Raw genomic sequence first — 24,394 nt, 5'->3', positions numbered from 1 at the left:
GGGCTGAATGTGTAACATATAACAATCAGTATATAATACAATGTACTAATTCCTGTAATTTGTTAGAACAATTCAGTGTTATACTAGTATGACCTAGTGGTTAGGGCACTTGGATCACAATCCGCAGGTTGCAGGGTTGATTCTTCAACACCAAGCATGCTCTCTCTAGACTGTCACTGCTAAATTAAAGATTAGTAGTGCAGATGACTCTCATGTAGCTTTTCACAAAGTTCAAAGCATACCAAATTTTGAAGTTTTTTGGTTTTTTTAATTAGATCCTAAAATAGTTTTGATACAGGAAATTGACAGACCACTGGTTACACATGTAGAAAATTGTTTAAATCTAGATTGAGAGATTTGAAGGGAATTTTAACTTCATTATTGGCTCTTTGAAATTCCCAAGCAGAATGATAAGGGACTCTAGACACTGTCTTGTGATTTGTAGTTGGCTGGTGAGGCCTAGGAGATAGATATTTTTCAAAAGTGTTTGAAAAATTTTCATATTTTTTTTGAAAACAGATGTCTAAAACAGTATTTTGGTCTGTCAACTCTTTTTCTTCATGTTTTGGTTTAGGTAGAAATAAAAATTCATCAGCTCTATTGTTTCTACCCAGCAAATTATATGTTTGCAGACCACATAATAAGAAAATAACATTAAGACACACAATAAGTGCATAAAAACTTGTATTAATTTATTAACAACAGACTTAAATTTCTGTGTTTTAGTGTGACAGGTGATCCAGATCTTGTGAACAAAGTTATGTGAAGTTGTATGTAATGTTTTTCAGCTTTAGCATGAGGCCAGGTAATCATTAATCCTGTTTTTGTTTACATCTTCTGGCCACATGGATTAAAATCCTGTCTTGCACAAGTACATTATAATAAATCGTATCAGAAAATGAAAAGCTTTGTCTGTGAGTCTTTGTACTGCCCAATTCATTGAATCCAAAACTCTTAGTTATTTTTTTAGTGTTGCATTAATATTTCATTACAAAAACAACTGTGCTTTTCTTTAATAAAGAAATCAGTACAAAAGTTGTTATGCAGTGCATTAAAACTTGCAAGTAAAGCATATATTTTCAAACTCAAAAGCTATATAAATGAGAGTATTATACTTTTCCACGTGATTTATAACTTTTCTTCTTGCTTGTATAATTGAACGTTCATGGTCTCAAGCATCACATTTTCTCTAGAATATACAAATTTTTCATTTCCCCAAACCATCTGCAGGGAGTTTGCAATTTATAGTCTGAGAACATCTGATTTAGATTAATATGGTTTAGTCTAATTCTGATTAACCAATTCTAAGGCATATCACTTATTATTAGACAGATTGCCATATTCCTATTGATGAGCCTGTATTAAAAAGTACTTGAATAATATTATTATTCCTGATTTATATTAGGGTATGGCTGAAAAAAATTGTTAGTTGTCATATTATCTGCTAGTTAACTTGAACTACAGAAATCTTACAAGTTCAAGAATTTATTAGTTTTATACTTTATATTTGAAATCATGAAGACTTTGTTTGGTTTTAAGGGAAAAGTCACCAGCTTTTGAAATATACAATACTATGAAAATATGCAACATAATTCTTTTTATCATTATCAGGTTTCCAATTCCAGACTTGCGTCCCTTACATGACATGGACAGAGTCCCTTGGTGGCAGCATAATCTTCGTAAAGATCTATTTATAGCAGAACTCAGTGAAGCAACATTGTCCACTACAATTAGCTCTACAGATCCTCAGGTCAAGTGGGAGTTACAGTGTTTTGATGCTCATGGTAAGAGTATCTAAAAAGTTAGACTTATAGAAGTACATTTTCTTTACATATAGATTTAATAGCTATTTCAAAGAGAAATTCTTGCAACAAGAAATCTTAATTTTGAAAAATATAGGTGAGTTTATGAGCTCCATCCACAAAATCTTAGAATGCTGAGCATATTCTGTTGTATCAAGAACACTGATAATAAACAATAACTTGTTTAAAATATTCTTAGGTTGGAGTTAAAAATGTTTGTTTTACTGAAGACAAATGATAATGGTGATGTGTAAATCTGAATCATTTGCTTTATTTGAAGTGAAAAAACTTTTTATAGAGTGAGTTCTGATGTATGATGGATATATTTGTAAGACTGTCAAAAATCTTTGTAACTTGTTGTTAGAATATCATCTATAAATATATCTGCAGGTTTGTCTACCCAGTAAAATTGTACCCTAGTCTGCCTTAGTAAGGTTTGTAATGTATGAAAATTCTAGTTCAGATAAATACAGATTAGCAAAGTACAGGCTAAAGCTACCTCCAGTTGGAATTCTGTTTGAAAACATATTGACCACATTGCACAAATGTATTATTAAGTAAAACATTAATAACCTGTAATAATACATTTAATGTGTAGTAGTTCTAACTTTTGTGACTAAGATTGTTGTAGAAAGTTCTGTATTTATCAGTGAAAAAAATTAATATACTTGAACTGTTTAATAATCATGAAATGGTTAATGAAAGAATTTTTAACTCCATCAAAAGGAGGACATGTGAAGATTACTGAAATCAAATATTTCCACTGTTATAGCTTCAAATCTTTAACTATCTCTTTACATTTGATGGAATTGATAATAACTGTATCCAGATTAGTATTTGTTCTTTCTTTGATAATACAGCAGTATTTTTTTAAATGCTCTTTACTGTAGTTTAGACCATTACTTGTCATGATAAATAATTCTTTGGTCATGAACATTTTGTGCTGGCAATGAATCTATATTTGTATGGTGTTTTCTAAAACATACTTACCATCTGATGCCACTATAGCTATTCCTTGATGTTAGTTTTTGCTTGTCTGAGCATTGGTTTTGCTTGCTTTAGTCTTTTATATCCAACTTAAATGCCCTTAGAAATATGTAATTTACAAAGTTTTCTATCCATGCCAATGCACCCTCTCTCCTGGTACTGTATATTAGCACTCACTCAGATAATGTAGTCACTTTTTTTTCAACAAAGTGTTGGTCACAGTTTTTTCTGAAGTGCTACAAGTCATTTCATTATTGATTACAATTTTTGTGTCACGTTGTGTATATCTTTATAATTAAAGTTTCCTCTTTAAAAAAATAAATTGAATGTGATGTTTGCAGGTGTGAATTCCTATGTTACAATTGTCAGCACAGCAGCGAATCTAACCTTCCCTATTCATTCAGTCAGCCAGGGAGTGTTTTCTCTTGGGTCTTCTAAAGTTGCTTTCCTTTGTTGATACTGATTATTCTGGAGAGAATTTCGACTTTTGTTGTTATGACAGCTTTCTTTACTAAGTTGGCTTTTCATGAGTCCAACTTAGATCACACACCTCCTACTTCTTTTCTCTAATTAATCATTTGGGGGTTTCATTTATGCACTTTGAATCTGATCCTCTCTTGTTGGTGGAAAGGTGTGTGAGGAGGACTGTTTAGTTTTTCCTCCTTAGCTTGATATTCCTGGTTTGTGCTGTGAAATTTACTGCTTTTCTACGTGACTGGATAGATAGACCTTGTTCCCCTCTTTGTCTTTTTGTATGTTTTAGGTTTCCACTTCATGGTGTAGTTGCTTGAATACATCTATGCCTCATAACAACAAACATTCACTTTTCAAATGAGAAAGTGGACTTGTATCTTTTATGCTTTGTTCTTGTTTTCTGCAATTTGTCTTCAAAACCTCTTTTTTTCAAATTCAAAATCTGTGTTTAAGATTTTAATTACAGTATTAAGACAGAACCCTGAGTGCTCTAGCATAACCCATTTTTCTAGGGGGTCCAGCATTTTGTGTTGTATAGACTTCCCACCTTTCTTCAGTTTTTGGGTCACGATACACTGATGTAGTTCTATAAGGTCATGCAGAACAACCATAAAACTAGTAAAACAATACAAAATACGGTAATCATGGTATTTCAGTGTTACCATAACATTCTGATAATACTCTGCACTGTTGGCTAAAGATAGTTATCACATGTGAAGCTATAGCATCAAGAACAAAAAAAAGTCAAAAATGTGAAAAGACCTATTAAACTTGTTGAAAGTGGAGTATCCTGTCTCTGTGTGATAGTTGTCATTGATGTTTTCCCAATTATTAGAACCTGAAATGTTATCTGGACCTTTATAATGTATAGAACCGAAGAAGATGTGGAGATGGCAGGTCTAGATTGACAACAGTAGTACAGGATGAACATCTTACAATTAATACTATGCAATATATGTTTATCAATACTCAAAGTCTGCAGGAATCATTTTAGCAGATATACAGAGTTAATATTCTTGGAAAAACAAGTGGAGGGCACCTAGACATCACTTTTTTACATGCCATGAGGCTATTCATATGTGTGTGTTTTCTTATAGCAAAGTCACATCAGGCTATCTGCTAAGTCTGCTGAGGGGAATCGAACCCCTGATTTTAGCATTGTAAGTCCACAGACTTACTCCTGTACTAGCAGGGGACTATTCATGTGTCCACCTTTGACTTTAAGACATTGAATCCATGGACTAGTTTGGGTATTTGGATATGTGAAATTGACAGTGGACCAGTACGCCTTTATGTTATTTTTAGCATACCACAGTGATATGTTAACCACATTGAATAATTCTATAGAATGCTACACACACAAAATTTCTGCTTTTTAAAGATGATCTAATCATGAGTTAGCATTAGCTAACACAGTTCTACTACTTAAATGTCTTGTAGAAACAAACAGTGATTGATTGAAAGCATAAATAGGATTTTGTCAGGTTATTGTGAGGCCATATGCAGGTGCATATGACTCATCTTTCATCCTGATGGCTGTTGTATCAGAGGATAGTATGATAGTGGAATTAGAATATCTTGAAAAAGGAGTATCATGTGATCTTATCTCGTTTAAATCCACTTTAACTCATCTGTGATATATGATATTGACAACTGTGTGTTAATAATTAATGCAATCATAAAACTTTCAGAAACTTAAGACTGCACTCATGTATGAATGGTAGCACTTTGATTTAACTGAAGTCATGATCCACTGGAGTTGTCAAACACAGATTGAACTGAAATTGAAGTGAAGATCCAGAATATATCAGATCTGTGTCAGGGAAGGTTGTATATAAATTAAACTGAAACTGAACTTATAATCCATAGTATGTCAGATCTGTGTCAGGGAAAGTCACACACAGATTAAACTGAAACTGAAGCTATGATCCAGAATGTATCAGATCTGTGTCAGGGAAGGTTGTATATAAATTAAACTGAAACTGAACCTATAATCCATAGTATGTCAGATCTGTGTCAGGGAAAGTCACACACAGATTAAACTGAAACTGAAGCTATGATCCAGAATGTATCAGATCTGTGTCAGGGAAAGTCACACACAGATTAAACTGAAGCTATGATCCAGAATGTATCAGATCTGTGTCAGGGAAAGTCACACACAGATTAAACTGAAGCTATGATCCAGAATGTGTCAGATCTGTGTCAGGGAAAGTCACACACAGATTAAACTGAAACTGAAGCTATGATCCAGAATGTATCAGATCTGTGTCAGGGAAAGTCACACACAGATTAAACTGAAACTGAAGCTATGATCCAGAATGTATCAGATCTGTGTCAGGGAAAGTCACACACAGATTAAACTGAAGCTATGATCCAGAATGTATCAGATCTGTGTCAGGGAAAGTCACACACAGATTAAACTGAAGCTATGATCCAGAATGTATCAGATCTGTGTAAGAGGACATCATACACAGATTAAAAAAAAATTGTTTCATCTTTACAGTATTTTGTAAAAGTGTATGAATTATGCCAGTTTTGTGCATTATAGATATTATGTGTTCAGAATGTACATATGACTAAGTGCACTGTGTGATCTGGAACTTCATTGCTTGTTGTAAAAAATGTTTCGTGAAACATTGAAGGTTCTCAAAGAGAGGGTGCATGTCCTTTTGAGTACTAGAAGGTTATTATGTCTCAATGCTTAAGTTTTGTGAAAGAGTGTAATTTCTCTTCTATTCTATTAGTTCATCAAAACAAGTTATTCAGATATCATTACTTTGGTTATTTTATTATAGCTAAATATGTTAAGTACATTCATAATGTCTACTTGGTTTATATATATTTTTAAATGCTTTTCATTATTATTCAAAGGTGAATTATAACTTGTAATACATCTTGATAGAAAAAATAAAATATTAAAGCATATTTGTTTGAAGGTCTTTTTCAGGAAAATCCAACAGAGCCTCCAATTTCCTTTCTTAGGGTTAGTGCAGAATCAGGTGAAGGAAGTATCAGAGATGATGGATTTGATTGGCCAAGGTACTTATATATCTAATTACTGTAAATATGCAAAAAATAAAAATAGTTTTACTATACTTATGTGCATGACTCATGTAAATGTTGGCTTAAAAGTCAGTTTTTCAGACATGTACCATAGTAGGCCCACGAAATCATGTGCTAGAATACTGTTGGAAAAAATGGTGTCATAGAAAAATCATCTCAGTTATTGTAAAAATTGGGGTAAACTTCATTTTATCTTACACTATTTTCAACATAGAATATACCAGTTTGTGTACATGTGTTAAAAAAATGTAACTTACCTTTACCTTGGACTGAGAACAAAATGTGATCCAAGTGGCAATCAAATTGATGACTTTGATTTGCAAAACTTGAGTTCTTATAAACAAAGACAAAAGTCTCAATTTCAAGATACCTTGGAACAAATCTAGTGTAACTATGTAAGAAAGGAAAGACTAAAAGTAGATTGTGAGAAGTAAAATATTTCTGTATCTTAGATGTGATATACATATGATTTTGTTGGCTTCAGAAACTTGTAAATTGGAAAACACAAATGTGAGTAGTTGAATTTTGCAGCTTTTAATAGCACAATCTTCAAACTTTTACAGTTTTAAAATTATTTAACTAAAAATATGATTTAAATGAATGTAAAGTTACCAGATTTCTCATTTAGGTTAGTCTGCTGATAACAAGTATTTGGGTAACAACAGTTATGAATTGTTATATGTTAGTTTTCTGTATTTGCACACATAGGAAATTAAATGTTTTCAACCACCTTGTATAAATTACAACAAGGGATAAAGATAGAAGTTTCTATTTTTCTGTAATAACTTCATCCAGAACAAATGTTAATAAAAGTTATCAGAAAAAAATTTCAGAATTTTATTTCAGAGCTGATTTGAGGGGATTATTTAAGGTGAAGTCATTTTCTTTCTGTAATAACCTGAGATAACAAGTAGGGTAGGGTTAATATTTTTATAATGAGGCAGGCATTAGACTATATATCAGGATTTAATTTAAAGTTAAAAGTAAAAATCCTCTTGGAAAACTTTATTTTGTATGTATTAGAGTGATTATGAACACACACATATACACTGGATTATGTGGTTTATTTTTTAACTTTTTAAGTTAAAACAATTATATTCCAGAACTTTCAGTGAAAAATACATTTTTAGAATTGTATTTCAAGAATTCATAAATCATTTCACATAAGTATAAAGAAAAAGGAAACCAAATCATAAAATTATTATTATTTGTCACTTCAAGAACAAGTGTTAATATATCCAATTCATAAGCCAAACTGAAAATGAAATATTGATCTTGAAATTTAAAATAACCTCTTTCTTTGTAATGTTTCTTAAACTAGTTTATGTTTCAATCTTGAAACTGTTCTAAATGCTCATTTGAATGTCAGGTTTTGTAATTTGAGTGATCTTGTTAAATATATAGGCTTGTGATTAAGGTTAGTCCCCTCCAGTCTGTGTCTGTACTAGAGACAGAGGTCCTTTCTGACAAGGAAGAACCATACAACAGCAACTCCTTTGACTCTTTCATCTGTCAAGTGGATGCAGCAGAACCATCTCCTTTTGCTTCACGACAGGTTGTGTATGAGACAAATCATTATGATCATGGAGAAACCAAAGAAAAGCAAAGACAAGATTCAGGGTCTGAAACTGATCAGGTTGGTGTATGTTTATATTGAATAAACAAATTAGTATTTTTTTTCTCTACAACTTATCAGGTTGGTGTATGTTTATATTGAATAAACAAATTAGTATTCTTTTTTTCTCTGCAACTGATCAGGTTGGTGTATGTTTATATTGAATAAACAAATTAGTATTCTTTTTTTCTCTGCAACTGATCAGGTTGGTGTATGTTTATATTGAATAAACAAATTAGTATTCTTTTTTTCTCTGCAAAGGCATAGCAACTTATGTCTAGCAACAAAGTTCAAAGGTCATAGCTAGAAAAGATAATTTGTTTGCATTACTTTATTTATCATTCTATATTTTTAGAAAAAAAGTTTAATTTATTTCTAAATAGTAATAATCTGTATACATTTGTATAATGTATAATAAATGAAATATGACTGTATATTACAAAAGACTAGTTCACTAAAACACAACCAAAACTAAAAATTAGTTTTATATCATAGGATATGTAATGAGCACACATGCACTGCATAAATGCAAATTATGTGATGCTAGATAGGCATGACTGGAGTTAATATAATAATATATGTTCATACATGGCATTATGAAACTTGAGCTACTTAGACTAAACATTTGTATTTTTGTTTTATAATATGTAGTAATTATGGCATGATAAAAGCATAATTTATATTTATTTTCTAATTTTTTTATATGATGGTTGTGAGGTTGGTCAAGTGACAGACCCCACTTAATTATGCCATAATAAATAACGTAAAATATAAAGTCTTACCAAAAACAAATGTCTGAAATGTATTTAGGAGGTTTTAGAGGTTACATAAATAATATTTGAGGTTCTGTGGACATTGAATAGTTTTTTAACCAAAACATCAAATCACTTTGCCCTCAGACTAGTAACGAAGTAAACTTTATTTTCACAAACAAATTTTTTGTAAAAATATTTTATTACAAATTTGATTTTTTTATAAAAAAAATACTTGTAATCTTTACTAAAAGTTTACTTCATTTTGTGAAGATACATGTGCTGTATCAAAAGTTATAGTGCAAACATAAAGACAAATTTGTATATATGATACTGAATTTGTTGCAAAATGGTTAACTGAAATTTGTTTTTGATTGATTCAAGTTTGCTCAGCTTAATTGGTTAGTGCAACAACTTACAAAAATAATCAACTAACCAAAATTAGTGTTTCCAGTTATTACTGATTTTTGATTATTCCAATTATACAAGTCTCATGAAAATAACAGTATGTAACACAAATTTTGTTCCTGGTTAATGTGTGTTATTTCTTAGTTGCTTATGTTCTAAAAGTACAGAAAATGGCCATTATTCCCTTTAGACTTTGCTTTTGTGACCTGGATAATGAGATTTAGAAATTAGCCTATTTTCTATGTTAAAACGGGCAAATTTGCACATTTTCATTTACATAAGGTCTGAATAAAACAACATATGAATCAAGATTTACATGTATTTATACTAAAGTTATACAAAAATGTTTAGAAGTGAGTTGTTTTTTTTTTAGATTTGTGACTCTAATGTAAATTACTTTCACGTATCAGCCCTCAAATATAGTCTCCCATCATGTTTTCGTTATACGCTCCCAGGTTACAAAAGCAAAGTTTGAAGAGAAAAAATAGGCCTTTTCCATTTACTTTAGGCATAAGCAATTGTGAAATAACACTTTGTGCCCAGGAACAAGAAAAAATAAAAATTTTGTTACATAGTGTAATCAGTTAGTTGAATGTGATTTATTAATGAGTCCAACAGTTAATTGGTTATTAAATTTCACTAACTGTGCAACTCTCAGCTACTACCTTGTAGTTAGTAAAGTTTTTTTTAATGTTTTAATGTGCAAACTTGCTGACAGTAGTCCATAAAAGCTTTGATGTGCATGTTTCTAACTAAATAGAAATAGGTTACTCATTTTAACTTAAGATAAACTTTTATTGGCATATCTTCATGTAAACATTAATTCTTTAAACTGAAATTTTTTATACACTCCTTTTCTGCTATACATTTTTTTACATTTTTGAGTCAATTTAAATTCAAAGTTCCAGCTTTCAGAAGAGTAAGCCACAAAATTATAAATATTTGATTCAAATTTAATATTGGTAGCAGTTGATTTTAGGATTTGGAAGTTTAATGTATAGTTTCTAGAGAAACTGAGTTGCATCTATAAGTTGTTATATGTATCAGTATAAAGGCTACTAATTTTAAGCCTTTTTTATATTTTATAGAAATAGGTAGGGAAATTGTTCCAAGGGTCACTGAATATTTTATATAAGAATAAAAAGCAATAACAGAAAATGGTAATGTAAAACTTGACAGTGATAAAAAATTATAATAGTTTTTCAACAAGTTTTTATTGCTTTTATAAAACCATCTTTATGCTTATAAAAACAAAATTTAAAAAATGCTGTATCCATTAATGGTGAACAACGTGTTTATGAGATAATAATAATAGATCTGTCATTACAGCAGAAGTAAAATAGATGAAAGGAATTTAAATTAATTTTTCCAACAATATTTAATGCACATAGAGATAAGTCAGTTTTGAAGAGAGGACCTGAAAGATTACTTTGTAAATATACAAGTTGAAGACCACAATTCTAATCTAGCTTTGTTTCCTTTCATCATGCTATAACCCACTACGTAAGGTTAAAATAGAAGATTTATCAATTTTGCATTAGTATTAAGGAATGGTTCCAATGTTGTTACAAACTAGAAACATTGTTTATCTCAAAGTGGTTCAGTACTCTCTACTTTTCTCAACATGTTGGAACTGATATTGGCAAGTGCCTCCAAAATAGAGATTTATCAATTTTGCATTAGTATTAAGGAATGGTTCCAATGATGTTACAAACTAGAAACATTGTTTATCTCAAAGTGGTTCAGTACTCTCTACTTTTCTCAACATGTTGGAACTGATATTGGCAAGTGCCTCCAACAAAGCAAAGCTACAGTTATTTGAAAAGATTACTTATAGCCGTTGAATGAATCTGTGTAATATTTTGCATTTATGTTACCATGACATTTTTATGCACATGAAATTGTGATCTGAATATATGGGTAGAGAGGGGGAAATCAGCATAAAATCTCACATTGTCTCTGAGGGAAGAGAAGATTCAAAAGTCTGTAGAAAAACAGTTTTCATACATTCCACCCTCCTCCTGGTGTCAACAGTAATGATGAAACACATGGAATTTTACCATGTGGAAAAACAAAAGAATAAAGTGTTATGTTATTTATTCCTAGAAAACATATTTAAGAGTAAGAAACAATTATATTTTCTCCACTGTAGTTAAAAAGTGAAAAAATTTAGTTTTATCTGCTTTTTGGGGAAAAGATGACTATGTTCTGTAATTATAATTTTAATTTCTTCATTCTCAGTATGTAGGGTATACTGCGGGAAAGTCATTTGTTGTTATTTCCTTGTATTTTCTGTAGGTTATTATGCCTGCAGACAAAGCCCAGCTTGCTGATTTTATTGAGAAGACTTTGAACAATACTCAGATTTCTCTTGAATTCACACTTCCAACCATTAGTCTTTTCTTTCCCAGCAAACATTTCTATGAAGTGTTGTATAACAGGTAAAGACTTTAATTTTGTTCTAAAGATGGCAGTTAAAAATAACTGCAGTTTTTGATGCTGTACATCAAAATGCCAGCTGTATGGATTTTATTTTTACCTTCTTGTCATGTTGTACTCAGTTTTATGCTGGTGAGATTGTATTGATGACTTTAACCACAAGCTTTATTTATAAATGTTTAATAAATAACTGGAATTTTAGCAAGTCTTCACTCGTGATTTTTAGAAAATATTTTTCTTGAATAATTGTGAAAGTCATGTTCAGTGAGATAGGTAGATTATAATTGTTGGGCCAAGGAAATAAATCACAATCCTCATGGTTTAGAACTTTCTAAGATATAACTTCCAGTCTTTTAAATATCACTTATGACAATGTGTTAATATGGAAATTCAAATATTTTTGCAACAATATATCATTAAAAGTTTGAATAAATGCTGTTTCATATGATATGTTGTTTAAATACATATATAATTGTGTGTGTAGTGTATTTTAGTTGACATCATGCAGAAAGTATCTTGCTGAAAAACTCAATTTATTTTGTGCAAGTTGTAGGTGCATTCTTTGCTTTTCCCTAGAAATATTATGTCTCATTCCTATTCTATTCACCAAATAATTTCTGGCTGAAATGTAATTACTCTGTTTTGAAAGAAGAGTCTTCACAGTTAGTTCTAACTTAAAAAGTTAGAAAGATAATTCTGTTTTCCTTCTTGGTCTTAAAGAAACCTTGTAAATTTGTTCTGTATTAAATAAGTGAAAAAAATGACAACAACTGTCTCAGCTTCAGCACACTTCCAGTGAAGAGACATAAACATCCTTCCTCAATGAAAGTTAAATTTTAATGAACAAATTTGGACTTAGCTAGTGATTCAAGGTAAACAGTTTTAGCCTACAACTTTTGTCCTGTTGGACTGTGTAAAAAATTGCACAACAGGACAGCATGCAAGGCACTTGTAACTATTTTAAGATTTAATTCTGTTTACAAAGCAAACATCAAAAGAATAGCATTCAAAAGTGTTAATCCTACAAAAACTGATTTTTTAAAATGGCTGCTTAATGTTTTAGGAAAAATTAAAATCTTCAAGCATAAAATTTTAATTAGTCAATATTAAGACATCAGTTAATCCTCTTAGAACAAATATTACATAATCTAGTTAATTTTGTAAATAAATATTTAAAAAAATATTTTAATATCATTCTTTAAAAATATTTATAGGCATCTGAACTGTGCTTTTATTTTCTTACTACCAGTAAAGAATATAAGATACTATAACATAATCTATCATATTTTACATCCTGAATTCAATCAGGTTTAAAAATACATAATCCTCATGCTAAAAACTGTTAAACGGTGAGATGTTAAACTTTAAAACATCTAGAAAAAATTGATAATCATTCCTTGCTTTACTGGTTTAACCTTTACCAGTTTTGAAGAAGTAATCTGATAATTACACATGTCAAACTTGAATATTGGTGTTACAAATAACACCCAACTGGACTTTGATAGATACAGTAATGTGCAAAATGTTATGATAAGTGAATATTTTGTCATTCTTTCTATTTTATGGGGCTAATTCTTCCATGCCATTACAGAATATAAATTTCAATGCTGATCCCTGTTGGCAACTGAATGATCAAGCTCAGAATACTTATCATTCTTTAGAATTCCAATATACTTGTACCGAGGGCATGTCATAGAGGTTCTGCTTGATTGAACATACTGATCAAATTTATGTTCTGCAATAACTGTCATGATAACCCATGTAGTGGTTATACTATACATAAAGAAGCTACCATGTAGTACCAGTATATGCTAGAAGAAATTAGTTTAATAACACTCCACAAATAAACCTTGATAAAAGAAATTGTTTAACATTATATATTAAGTTTTGTTGTCATAGAGAACTGTCAATAGAGAAGAGAGTTCACATAAAATCTTTATGATGCTGGTTGGACTTTTTGACAAATTGCTGCAGACTTGAAATGCACCCCAAACACTGTCGACTACATCCCAGATTGTGAGACCAAGACAGATAAATTTGAAAATAGGAAAGGAAGAGGCAGAATACCTAAACTCATTAATACTGATATTATGTTTTTCATTTATGTAGCCTTTGGGACAGAAGAAAGACTCACTGGTCTCAAGTATGAGATAAACAACCATGTATCAAAGTGTCCAGGTCTACAGTATCAAGGATACTTAATGAGAATGGAATACTTGGTTGTATATCAGTTAAAAAACCTTTACTTCAGTTTCCAAATATTGTAAAGAGACTTAAATTTGCTAAAAATACAAAAACAGGACTGTTGATAATTGTAAAAGGATGTGATAGACAGATGAGTCCAAGTTTGAAATATTTGATTGAAAGCATAAGTTGTACATTGAGTGGGAGAAAGGTGAAAGATACTTACTTCAATGCATAATATCTACCATGAAGCATGGGGGAGGCAGTGTGATAGTTTGGAAATGTTTTTCTGCTGAGACGGCAGGAGATATTAGCAACATAGGTAGAACAATGGACCAGTACATGTACCACCAGATACTGATCTGTCTTACACAACATAACCACAGAAAACACTCAAATACTAAATAAAGAAACAAACATAAACAAATGCAAAATTAAAGAAGCCTTACTTATACAACAACTTAAACCCAAAATAAACCAATATAAAGGAACGCCTTTATTCCTATATTAATATAATAAAATTATATATTCAAACATCTAATACCGCCCTCTACATTTCGACACACAGTTACACAACCCCTTTCAAACATGTGGTCAGCTTCCGGTCAGTTACATCTTTCTTTGTGAACCTGACGATGACCGAAGAAGGTCGAAACGTTGTTTGCTCTTCTATGTAAAATATTTTCTCAACCCAAACGAGCCGTTTTTGCATATAAATATAATAAAATATTGTTTTATCAGTTTTGTATGTTAGTGATTGTATATGTAAGTTTTTCTAGATTTTATTTGGTGTTAATTTACTTCAAATAAAAAATTTGTATTCTTTGATAAATTGTTTAGGCAGAGTATTCATTGATGAAACTTTGTAGAATGGACAGCAACTGCCTGTTGTTGAGACACAAGTGTAGAGGATAAAGTTTCAAAAGTCTTCTGCCTTTCATAAGATGTGTAAGATGTTGTCAGTCTTTTATTGTGTCCTGGTGGATTGTGGAGACCATGTTATGAATGTTTGGATTATCACTGTTTCTGATTGGAGGAGAAACTTCCTGTAGATTCAACTAATGGTAACCATAGACTACTCACTTCTAATCCAGAATCTCTGTTTATTGAAGGCTTAATAGTATTAATATAAAATGATTCTTTGATTTTTCTTGTCTTCCAGAATTTGTTTTTGTTGATGGTTTTAGTTTTCTTCCAGTTTATTCTATGTCCAGTTGACATGGCATGCTCTGCAATGGCTGAATTTTGTGTTTTCCAAGAGTCTTGTACTATCTTTGTTCTTTTATTCTTGTTGCAAGTTTTCTTCCTGTTTCTCTATTGTATGTATCGTTGCAGAAACGTGGAATTTCATAGATGACGTTTTTGAGATTCTCTTTGGTAGGTCACTGTTTGTTTTTTACCAGAATAGACCTTAAGGTATTGTAGGATTTCAACCGGATTTCTATGTTGAATTTCTTGGTTATGCGTTTAGTTTTTCACTGAAATGTTGCAGGTATGGTAGGTAAATGGTGGTAGTGGTGGTGACTTTCTGATCTTTTCTTTCAGTCATGGTGGTCTTCAAAGAGTTTTTGATGAAGGAGGAAGTGTAACCATTTTGTTTAATGGTAGAATGGTAGAAAGGTGGAAGATTTTTGAAACGTCATTCTCTACACTTGTGTCTTCACAACAGGCAGTTGCCATCCATTCTACAGAGTCTCATCAAAAAATTTGTAGTGTTCTTGAAACCAAATCTTCATTAGATGCACTTACAGACACAAAAACAAAATCAAAGTATAAAGTGAAAGAAACTGTTTTTGATAAAACAAGATTTCAAAACAAAATTTAAAATTTCAGAACTAAAAAATCCTACAAATACATAATATAATAAATGTTTTTATTGTGCACAGAAATTATATAATTTTTAGAAAGCTCATGTTAAATTTTATGATATTTAACTTAATAATTTTTGCAGCTCACAGAATGAATTTAACAGACCTAGTTCCAAATGGATTAGAAAAATTGTTAAAATCTGGTTTTCTTTCTTTATTAATAGAACAGCTAATTGCCTATCATTTTAACTAATGCAAGTTCATATATCATATTGTTGGTAGTTAGAGTGCTTGAAATGTAAGCTTCAGGCCACAGGATCAGAACAGGTAACCGAAAACCTTGTAACCAGAGTATTTTTGAAAGTGCTTAGGTTACAGGGATTTTATCATTTTGTATGTGTGTAGCTTTCAGAAACCACAAATTCCTTGAAATATTAAATGTAATAAGTGCTTTTTTTAACACAGAAACTACATAATTTTTAGAAAGTTTGATTTAGTAATTTGTGCAACCCACATTTTAGTCAACACTTAACATTTTACAAAAAAGGGAGAGTTACTCTTCCTCAGCTTTCTGAGGGCACAAAAGATGAATCCAAACATAAGTACAAAATTTCTTGTTTCCTCTATATTTTTTACTTATTATTATAAAAATAACTAGACTGTAAAAATTTGTCACGTTTATAAAACTTTTTTTTTTTTTTATTACTGGTAGATTTAGCACTGACCTACTTCTTTGGGAACCAGTGGCATCTCAGTCTGTTTGCTCTTCTGAACTTAACATGGGTCAGCCTCAGTTCATTGCTACAGATTTGACCACTCAACTAGCTAGGGATAATGATGGAGGACTGCAAACCTTCTCTATGTGCAAGTCAGCTCTACACTATGGTAGGTATAGATTTGTTGATTGTCATGTGTTGAATACATGTTTACAGCATTCTACTCAAGGAAGCCAGCCTTGTAATAAGGTATGTTAGCATTTCTTGTGTGTCAGTGTAATAATGTAGTAAGTTAATAACAAACTTTTGTTATTATGTATTTTAAAGTGTTAATGTTAATAAGCATTTTCTACTTTTATGCAGTTATTTTAAGATCGAATTAGCTTGTAAAAGTCAGTTCTCTAAGAGGGTTCATGAAATGATGTATCTTGTTTGAATATATATATAACTGATTTGTGTGTTTTGGTTTCACAGTCAAAATACTGCTATGATAAAAACTGCCTTTGTTATTTCTGCCAATAGATGACTCAGTGTTAGGTATGAGACTTTATAACACTAAAAGTTAGATTTTGATACCCATTGTGGGCACAGCATAGTTAGCCCATTTATATAACCTTGTAGTTAACTGTATGTGTGTAGGTTGGCTGCACATGCCACACTCTTTATACACAGTTTCATTTAAAATTTAATTTAAAAATGTTGTTATTAATGGATGCCAATAAACTAGGCATGAAAATGTAGTTTGTAATTGAAATTTTAGCTTTATTAATGTCAAAAGAAAATTCTCAGTATTCACTTCTCTACTGAGGATTTTTCTTTGTTCAGAGGTGCAAATTTTAGGTTTTCTTTCTTCCACTTCTAAATTTGTTACAAATTACAGTTATAGATATTGCAAAGCCATAATATAAGATTTTAGCCTATAATATTTTTGTATTATTTAGTTACAAACATGAAAGTCAAATCCACATACCACACTCTACTAACGCATTCTATCTCATAAAAAAATGTGATAGTTCTCTCTAACAATAGCAGTTGGATGATTTATAAACAACAGAATAATTCTAATATACTAAATTCTGTACAAGGCTAGCTTATTCTTGTTATAGGTTTTGGAATACTTGGCTTCAGTGTCATTTTTTTCTATTGTGAAGATTGACTTGACCAGTTCAAGGTATTTTATTAATCCATTTATAATTAAGTTGTAAAGTCAGGTCAGGGCCATACCAACGGTAGTGTAAGTGATGTGTGAATACAGTGTACCGATCTATGGACAGGTAAGATTTTGCATCTTTGAAGGCAAGGTAAGTGCATGTTCTGTAAAATTTGTTTTTTCAGGAGAGCCATGGAATTTTTATCTTGTGCAGGGCACTGTCAGCAATTGAGACAGTCCTGAGCCAGTTAAATTATAATAGATTTAGGACATTATTTATTGTGCATGATAATATTTTGTTTTCCAACTTGCATATTTGAAATATATAAAAAACATTTTACAAAAATATAAGGTTACATCTTTTAAGCTTCTAAGGGCACAAAGGTGAGCCTATACATCAGTAGAAAAGTTCTTGTTTCCTATGTATACTTTTATGTTGTTGTTGTAAAAATAACTAAGTTGTAAAAATTAAAAACTCGTTAGGTAAAAAAACTTCAGGAAATTTCTTCACAAGAAATGCATACCAGTTTTCATTCATGATGTAATTGAATATTTTGTTAATTGTAATTTGAACAAGTTCTCTGCTTGATTTAATGCTTTGTAATGCTACATAGACATGATTCAAAGAGCAATAAATAAAATGAAATGAAAACAGATGTAAAGTGTTTCAAATCTTAGGCTGTTTAATATAAACAATTGTAATTTTCTGTTGTAATATACAGTCATTCTACAAAGAAAAATGTATACTTTCAGTTTATTTTGTATTTACCCTGTGTTGCTGAGTTCACTACAGTCAGTGTTAGGCAGAGAAAATATAATGTTGTAGAGAAAAAAATTATTTTACATGTAGGGTTTCCATAGATTATAAAAATGAAACATGAAAACTGTATGAAGGAAGAAAGTATTTTTATTCTGGAAATGAAACTATCTTGCACTCAAACTAGTCAAAATGACTTGGTAATTTCAGACAAATCTTTAATAGAAGTACTTCATTAAAATATCTGTTTCTTAGGTGCAGCATACTTGTAATAATTACTAAAAGTTCACCAAATTTCCTAAAGATAAACCTAGTAAATTTGGAATTATAGTAAAAATTAATTTTTTGATACAAGTTCTCTCCAGTGACAGGCCTTTGCAGACATGGTTAAACAATAAAATAAATTCTGAATTCCTCTGAAAATGAAAAAAAAAAACTGAAAGTTTTTGTAACATAAAATGTTTAATTTTTAAATTTATAAAAATCATTTTATAAATTAACTTTTTTCTAATTTTGATTGAATGAGCTACATGTTTGGAATGTCTGTTTTTCTAGATGTAGTAATATTATATTGGGTAAGCTTGGTTTCAGTTCTTTCTCTGTAAAACTAGTCTTTCAATGTATTGATTTTTTTAACTCATAAAATACTTATGTTAATTCAATTAAATAAATAAGTAGTCATTGTTTTCAGAAGACAAAATTAATTCATAGTATAATATGTGTACTTAAATATATTGTGGTCATTACATTATTTTGTAGTATGTAATTTCTAATATTTAAATTGTTGATTCTTATAGGAAATGTTTATGCTTTTTGTCAGCAGAGAATTACAAATTTTTTCTGTATTGTTAATATAAAAATATTTATTTAGTTGCTGCTTTGTGGTTTGTTTGTTTTTTTTAAGATTCAAGTTCTGACTCTGAGGAAGGTACTGGAATGTACTACTCAGTGTATGAACACAGACAACGACAAAAACGAAAGCAGTTAAAGGAACAAAATTACAAACAGAGAGGTCAAAGCTACCTGTGTCTTTCACTGAATATTAATAAAGGTCTCATCTCCTTTCATTCACCTTTGAGGGTATGTTGTTATAAATATAGACACTTAAATCGAAGAGTTTGGTTTGAATTTGACTTTTATATATTTTAAAAATTTTTTCTTTACATTTTTAAGTTCAAAATGTGGATATTTTTGCACTTTATTTTTTATTTCTTCATTTTGTATTTTTTTTGGCTACTTCATCATTCTTATGTACTTTTTAATTGTCTGTTTAGAGTCTAGTAGATTATATACTTGAAGAGTTAATACTTTATTCTAATGCTGTAGGATGCCAGTCACAATGTTGTTCCTGGTCAGCAGGGAGAGTTTCAGCTCCATTCAGAAGATGCTATGTTATTTGTTGTATCTCGTTACCTTGGAGACCCAGATGTAGGTTACTTGTGTGTACAGTCGAACAAAGCAACCTTGTTTCATAAAGGTAACATGACACAGTTGTGTACCATAAAAATGTTGTAGTAAAGAATGCTGTTGTTACCACTTGAAACTACTGACTAATACAGAATTTCTCCTAAAAAAAGCACAGATTTGTTGAAAATAATTTGTCAGGCTTTTTATTATGATACCACAGGCCTGCACTGGTTTTACTGGCTTAAAATTTTTACATGTTCCACAGTAATTCCTGTACAGTAAATCCAAAAATACCCATTATTTCTCAGTTGTATAAAGATGTTTCACAAAATATCATACATACTTTTACTAGAAATCAAGTCATGTTTTGTTATGCTTAAAATGTTGGCAACCAGTGAATATAGGTTTCTCTAGACCAATTGCAAAGTGAGAGCCTTATCAGTTGTTCTATAACCCAAACATAATAATAAAAAATGTTCTTTGTGGTAAACAAAGTAATGATTGCTTCTGTGTAAGAGTTTTGTTTCTTTCCAATCTGTAAAGAAATCTTTATGTGATAGAAAAAAATGAACATTATTTTCAAAATTTTCATAGTTGAATTATGGAAAATCCATTATTGGAACCAAAATAATTTTTATGAAGTATAAATATGCAGGTCTGTATAATTTACTTTGTTGATTTTTATTTGCTCTTACTTTAACCCTTTTGCTATGGGCTCAGTATAACATACACAAGTTCTTTTACACATTTGCACATGTTAAGTATTTACACTTTAACTTTTGAAACAGCATGTGTATCTTCACAAAAGTTGGTAGACTTTTAGTGAAGATTACAAGTATTTTGTACACAGAAAATCAGATTTTTTACTGAAATGTTTTTAATAAAGATTTGTTTGTAAATATAGTTTTTTCCCTTACTAGTCTGACTGAAAAGTTATTACATGTTATGATTTTAAAAAATCTTCATCTTAAAAATCTAAAATATTATTTGCATAATCTGTAAAACATCCTAAATACATTTCAGACATTTGTTGTCAGTAAGACTTTGTTTTATGTTATTTTCTATACCTTAACTATTCGGGGTTTGTCACTTGACCAACCTCACAACCATCATATAAAAAAGTTAGAAAATAAATATAAATTATGCTTTTATCATGCTAGAATGACTACATATTATAACACAAAAAATACAAATTTTAGTCTAAGTAGCTCAAGTTTCATAATGCTATATATTAACCTTCCAGTCATGCCTTGCTAACATTACATATCTTGCATTGATGCAGTGCATGTGCACTCTTGTTATGTATCCAGTGATATAAAAATGACCTTTAGTCTTTTCTATCTTAACTGTGTTTTAGTGGACTAGTATTTTGTAATATGGAGTCACATTTCAATATTTTACATCACATATATGTATATAGATTATTACTATTTAGAAATAAATTATTAAACTTATTTTTCTCAAAATGTAGAACAATAAATCAAAACGTAAAGCAAAAAATTATCTCATCTTGCTACAATCTTTGTACTTTGTTGCTGCTGGACATGGGTTTTTAAGCCTTTTAAAATTTCACACATGGAGAATATCAAACAATATTTTTAGGTTTTATTTATACAGTTGAATAACCAAAAAATCATTAATAACTACATTGATACCATAAAATTCCACTATAATTTATTAAGCTTAGTAACTAAGATATATTTAGATTTTAAAAAATATGGAATTTTGAACATACTAAAGACACAACCTACCTCCTTGAAAACTTTGATCAAAAGAATGTGGTAGCCATTTAACGATTAAAATGGCTGAAGATACCTCTCTGGGGACATTCTATGCTGTTGATTGGTTATTTACGTATCATATACTGTAGTAAGAATATATAAAGGACTATTTCAAAAATTGAAATAGTTGAATGGGGCCATAGTGTTTGATTTATTACATAAACCATATCTCAACAAAATATAATGACATGAGGTTCTTATTTTATATTCTAGGTTGTAAATATTACAAGTTCCTAATTTGTACAAAATTATATTCTTAGAATTTTGACATCACAAACATCTAATTTTAAACAGTGTTGCATTCAACATACCACATGACTCACTAAAATCTGCATATAGGTGTGTTATTTTGATATTTACTTTTAAATTAAGAAATTAACTCCTGTATATAAAATTAAAATTTGAATTATAATCTACAATTTGATTTCAAACTTATTGACATAAATTCATAAAATAGTAGTTTTATAAAATTGTTAATGCAAATCAACAAATGTGATAACATAGTCATTGACGCATGACCCATAGCAAAAGGGTCACTGTAAATGATGGATCACATGCGTACTTTTCCAAGATGATCTCCACTGGAACTTGTACAGGTGAAACAAGGAGTCTTCATGTGTCTGAAGTATATCACTGAAAAACTGGAAAAGGATTAGTTAGCATGATTTAAATAAATTATTTCAAATTTATTATTCTGTACCTTCCAGTAAGTTATCATTCAGTTATTAATTTCAGGAATGTCAAAAAAAAACTGCTACTCTAGGTAGTGTCAAAATAAAGTTAGACATTTTAGATTTCCAAAGAATATTTTTTTATCATCTAGTTTACATAGGTTAAGCTTGTACATATTTCACATAATTGTAAAGTGACTACATGATGCTTTATCAACTGAGGGTCAATTCCCCTCGGTGTACTCAGCAGATAACCCGATGTGGCTTTGTTATAAGAAAACACACAAACACACACATCAACTGGGGTAATGTTTGAATTGAGTTTGTTTTGTAAAAATATTTATACAACAGTTGAGGTTTATTTATTGCAGGAATGTTATCAACCAGCCCTGAACGTGGAAAGTTGAAACCTGCACAGTTAGTGATTCCCTCTCACCTCTACTCTACAGTGTATCGTTCAGAACCAGGTGTGCTTATGTCACAGAACAGTGTAATTGGTGTTGGTGGGGACAGCTTGGACATGATGACATTATCAATAGGAATCAACTTAGATGAAGCTCAGGCCATAAAAGTAAGTTGAAAGTATAACTATATTGGATAGACTAGTTATGAGGTGTCGTAGATATGGTGTAGAATATTTTTGAACTCATATAAACAGAAATTGCATCTTGTGTTATTTTAATTTATTGAGGAACTTTTACAGAAATAAAGAGCAGTTTTCTCCTCAACAAACATTTCTCTTGGTTATTACTAGAAAAAATGAATCATAAAAGTTTGTATTTCATTTGTTTACTGCATAATGTTACTTTAACGACTTTACTGCATAAAACCTGGATATTAATCTTGCCATGTATAAAAAACAACTTCATCTTTTTAATGCGTTTATTGTAATAATAACGATTACTGTGGTCTGCTTAATGTATGCTTAACTTCAAAATAATGATCAAAGAAACATCTGCAGCACAAAGGTATTGGTTTCTTTCCTTTGATATAAAGGTTTTATTTTCTTAAACCTTAATGGATTAATTAAACTTTAATTGGATTATACACCAATTAATTTTTTGAAATAGGTATTATATAACTTAAATTACTGAGATTTTAACAATATATATAGATAAACCTAATATGTAAAATGTCATTAATATTTGAAAGAGTGTAATATTTAATATTATCTTCAATCTGATTTTGGTGCCTCACCATGTTTATTACTCTAATAAATATCATACTTTTTAGCTTTGATATTATACACCAATAAAACATTGAGTATCTTGCCCAAAAGTGTATCTAAGAAGTAAACTTTTATTATTTGTAAAATTTTTTGCTGCTAAATTTTAGTATGTATATACATACAATGTCCAATTTGTGTTTGAGATTGCATCTCCGCTATGTTATATTGCAGCATCTAAGAAAACCTATACAGCAAAACCTTAATACCATAAAAAGTTTAAATTAATTTAAGGTGAAATACAGTCATGTCCTACTGTAGAAACGTTTTTATGAGAAAAAAAAATATTTATATTCAAATATTAAATAGCCCATAATAATAAAAGTTACCAATAATTAAAAGGAAGAAAAGTGCAGTCAAGGTAGTCAGAGATTGGTATATTCATTTATGAACCAATCAAAAATAAAATAATTTATGGAATAAATTTGTGGTATGTTCATAGAATAATTACCGGTATAAATCAGTTGGATTAACAACTAATATATAAAAAAGCCAGTGCATTTTGGTAACACTATGCTTCAACAATAGCTTTTATGTCATGCTGCTTAACAGTAAAAATATAACCTAATATTGTTGTTAGTCCATGTAATGAACTTATAAAATATCTATAAACAACAAAATTAGAGAAATATTTGTTGTTTACTTAACTTAGAATCTCCATTGAGTAAAGAGATTTATTTTTCATTTAAAAACATTGGGAACATAGCAGAAAATACCTTATTTTAGAAACAATTTAAGTTTAAAACTGAACCAATATTTTTATTTTCATGATACATTTTTGCACTTGGCTGTAGGCTTATTACACCAATACTCACTGTGCTTATAAGATTTCTTGGCCCTCTTGAACCTCCCTCACTAAAATCATAATGGGCAGATAGTAATTGAACTATTTTATCTGGATAAATGCATTGTGGTTTTTATTATTCCTGTATCGAGAAATTGAGCATGAAGTGATGTAACACACATTAGCTTTTATCAGGCTGGTATATAGATGAGATAGTTAATAAGATTTTTACAAGTTAAGTTTAAATTTTAAAACAAGAATCACCAGCCTAAGTAACTGCAACAATCTCTAAAATCAAAATGTTGAATTGTTTTAATTTTTATGTATTGTTTATTATGAAGATTTATCAAGACTTTGTGGGATGTTATTCT

At 30.1% G+C, this 24,394-nt stretch overlaps 1 protein-coding gene across 2 annotated transcripts in view; it reads left to right on the top strand.

The window, feature by feature from the left end:
- Atg2 (Autophagy-related 2) overlaps nucleotides 1-24,394 on the top strand; it is a 112,976-nt gene that overhangs the window by 37,431 nt on the left and 51,151 nt on the right. For both annotated transcript variants that reach the window (XM_076504392.1, XM_076504393.1), the window contains 8 exons: nucleotides 1,612-1,784; nucleotides 6,200-6,302; nucleotides 7,731-7,962; nucleotides 11,400-11,542; nucleotides 16,245-16,417; nucleotides 19,060-19,235; nucleotides 19,482-19,632; nucleotides 22,386-22,585. In XM_076504392.1, coding sequence (XP_076360507.1) covers nucleotides 1,612-1,784; nucleotides 6,200-6,302; nucleotides 7,731-7,962; nucleotides 11,400-11,542; nucleotides 16,245-16,417; nucleotides 19,060-19,235; nucleotides 19,482-19,632; nucleotides 22,386-22,585 — 1,351 coding nt within the window. The remainder of the gene's footprint in view (nucleotides 1-1,611; nucleotides 1,785-6,199; nucleotides 6,303-7,730; nucleotides 7,963-11,399; nucleotides 11,543-16,244; nucleotides 16,418-19,059; nucleotides 19,236-19,481; nucleotides 19,633-22,385; nucleotides 22,586-24,394) is intronic.

Source organism: Tachypleus tridentatus, chromosome 6, assembly GCF_004210375.1.
Source record: "Tachypleus tridentatus isolate NWPU-2018 chromosome 6, ASM421037v1, whole genome shotgun sequence".
NCBI lineage: Eukaryota > Metazoa > Arthropoda > Merostomata > Xiphosura > Limulidae > Tachypleus > Tachypleus tridentatus.
The sequence above is the reverse complement of the archived record's forward strand: the minus strand, read 5'-3'. Positions and strand labels throughout refer to the sequence as shown.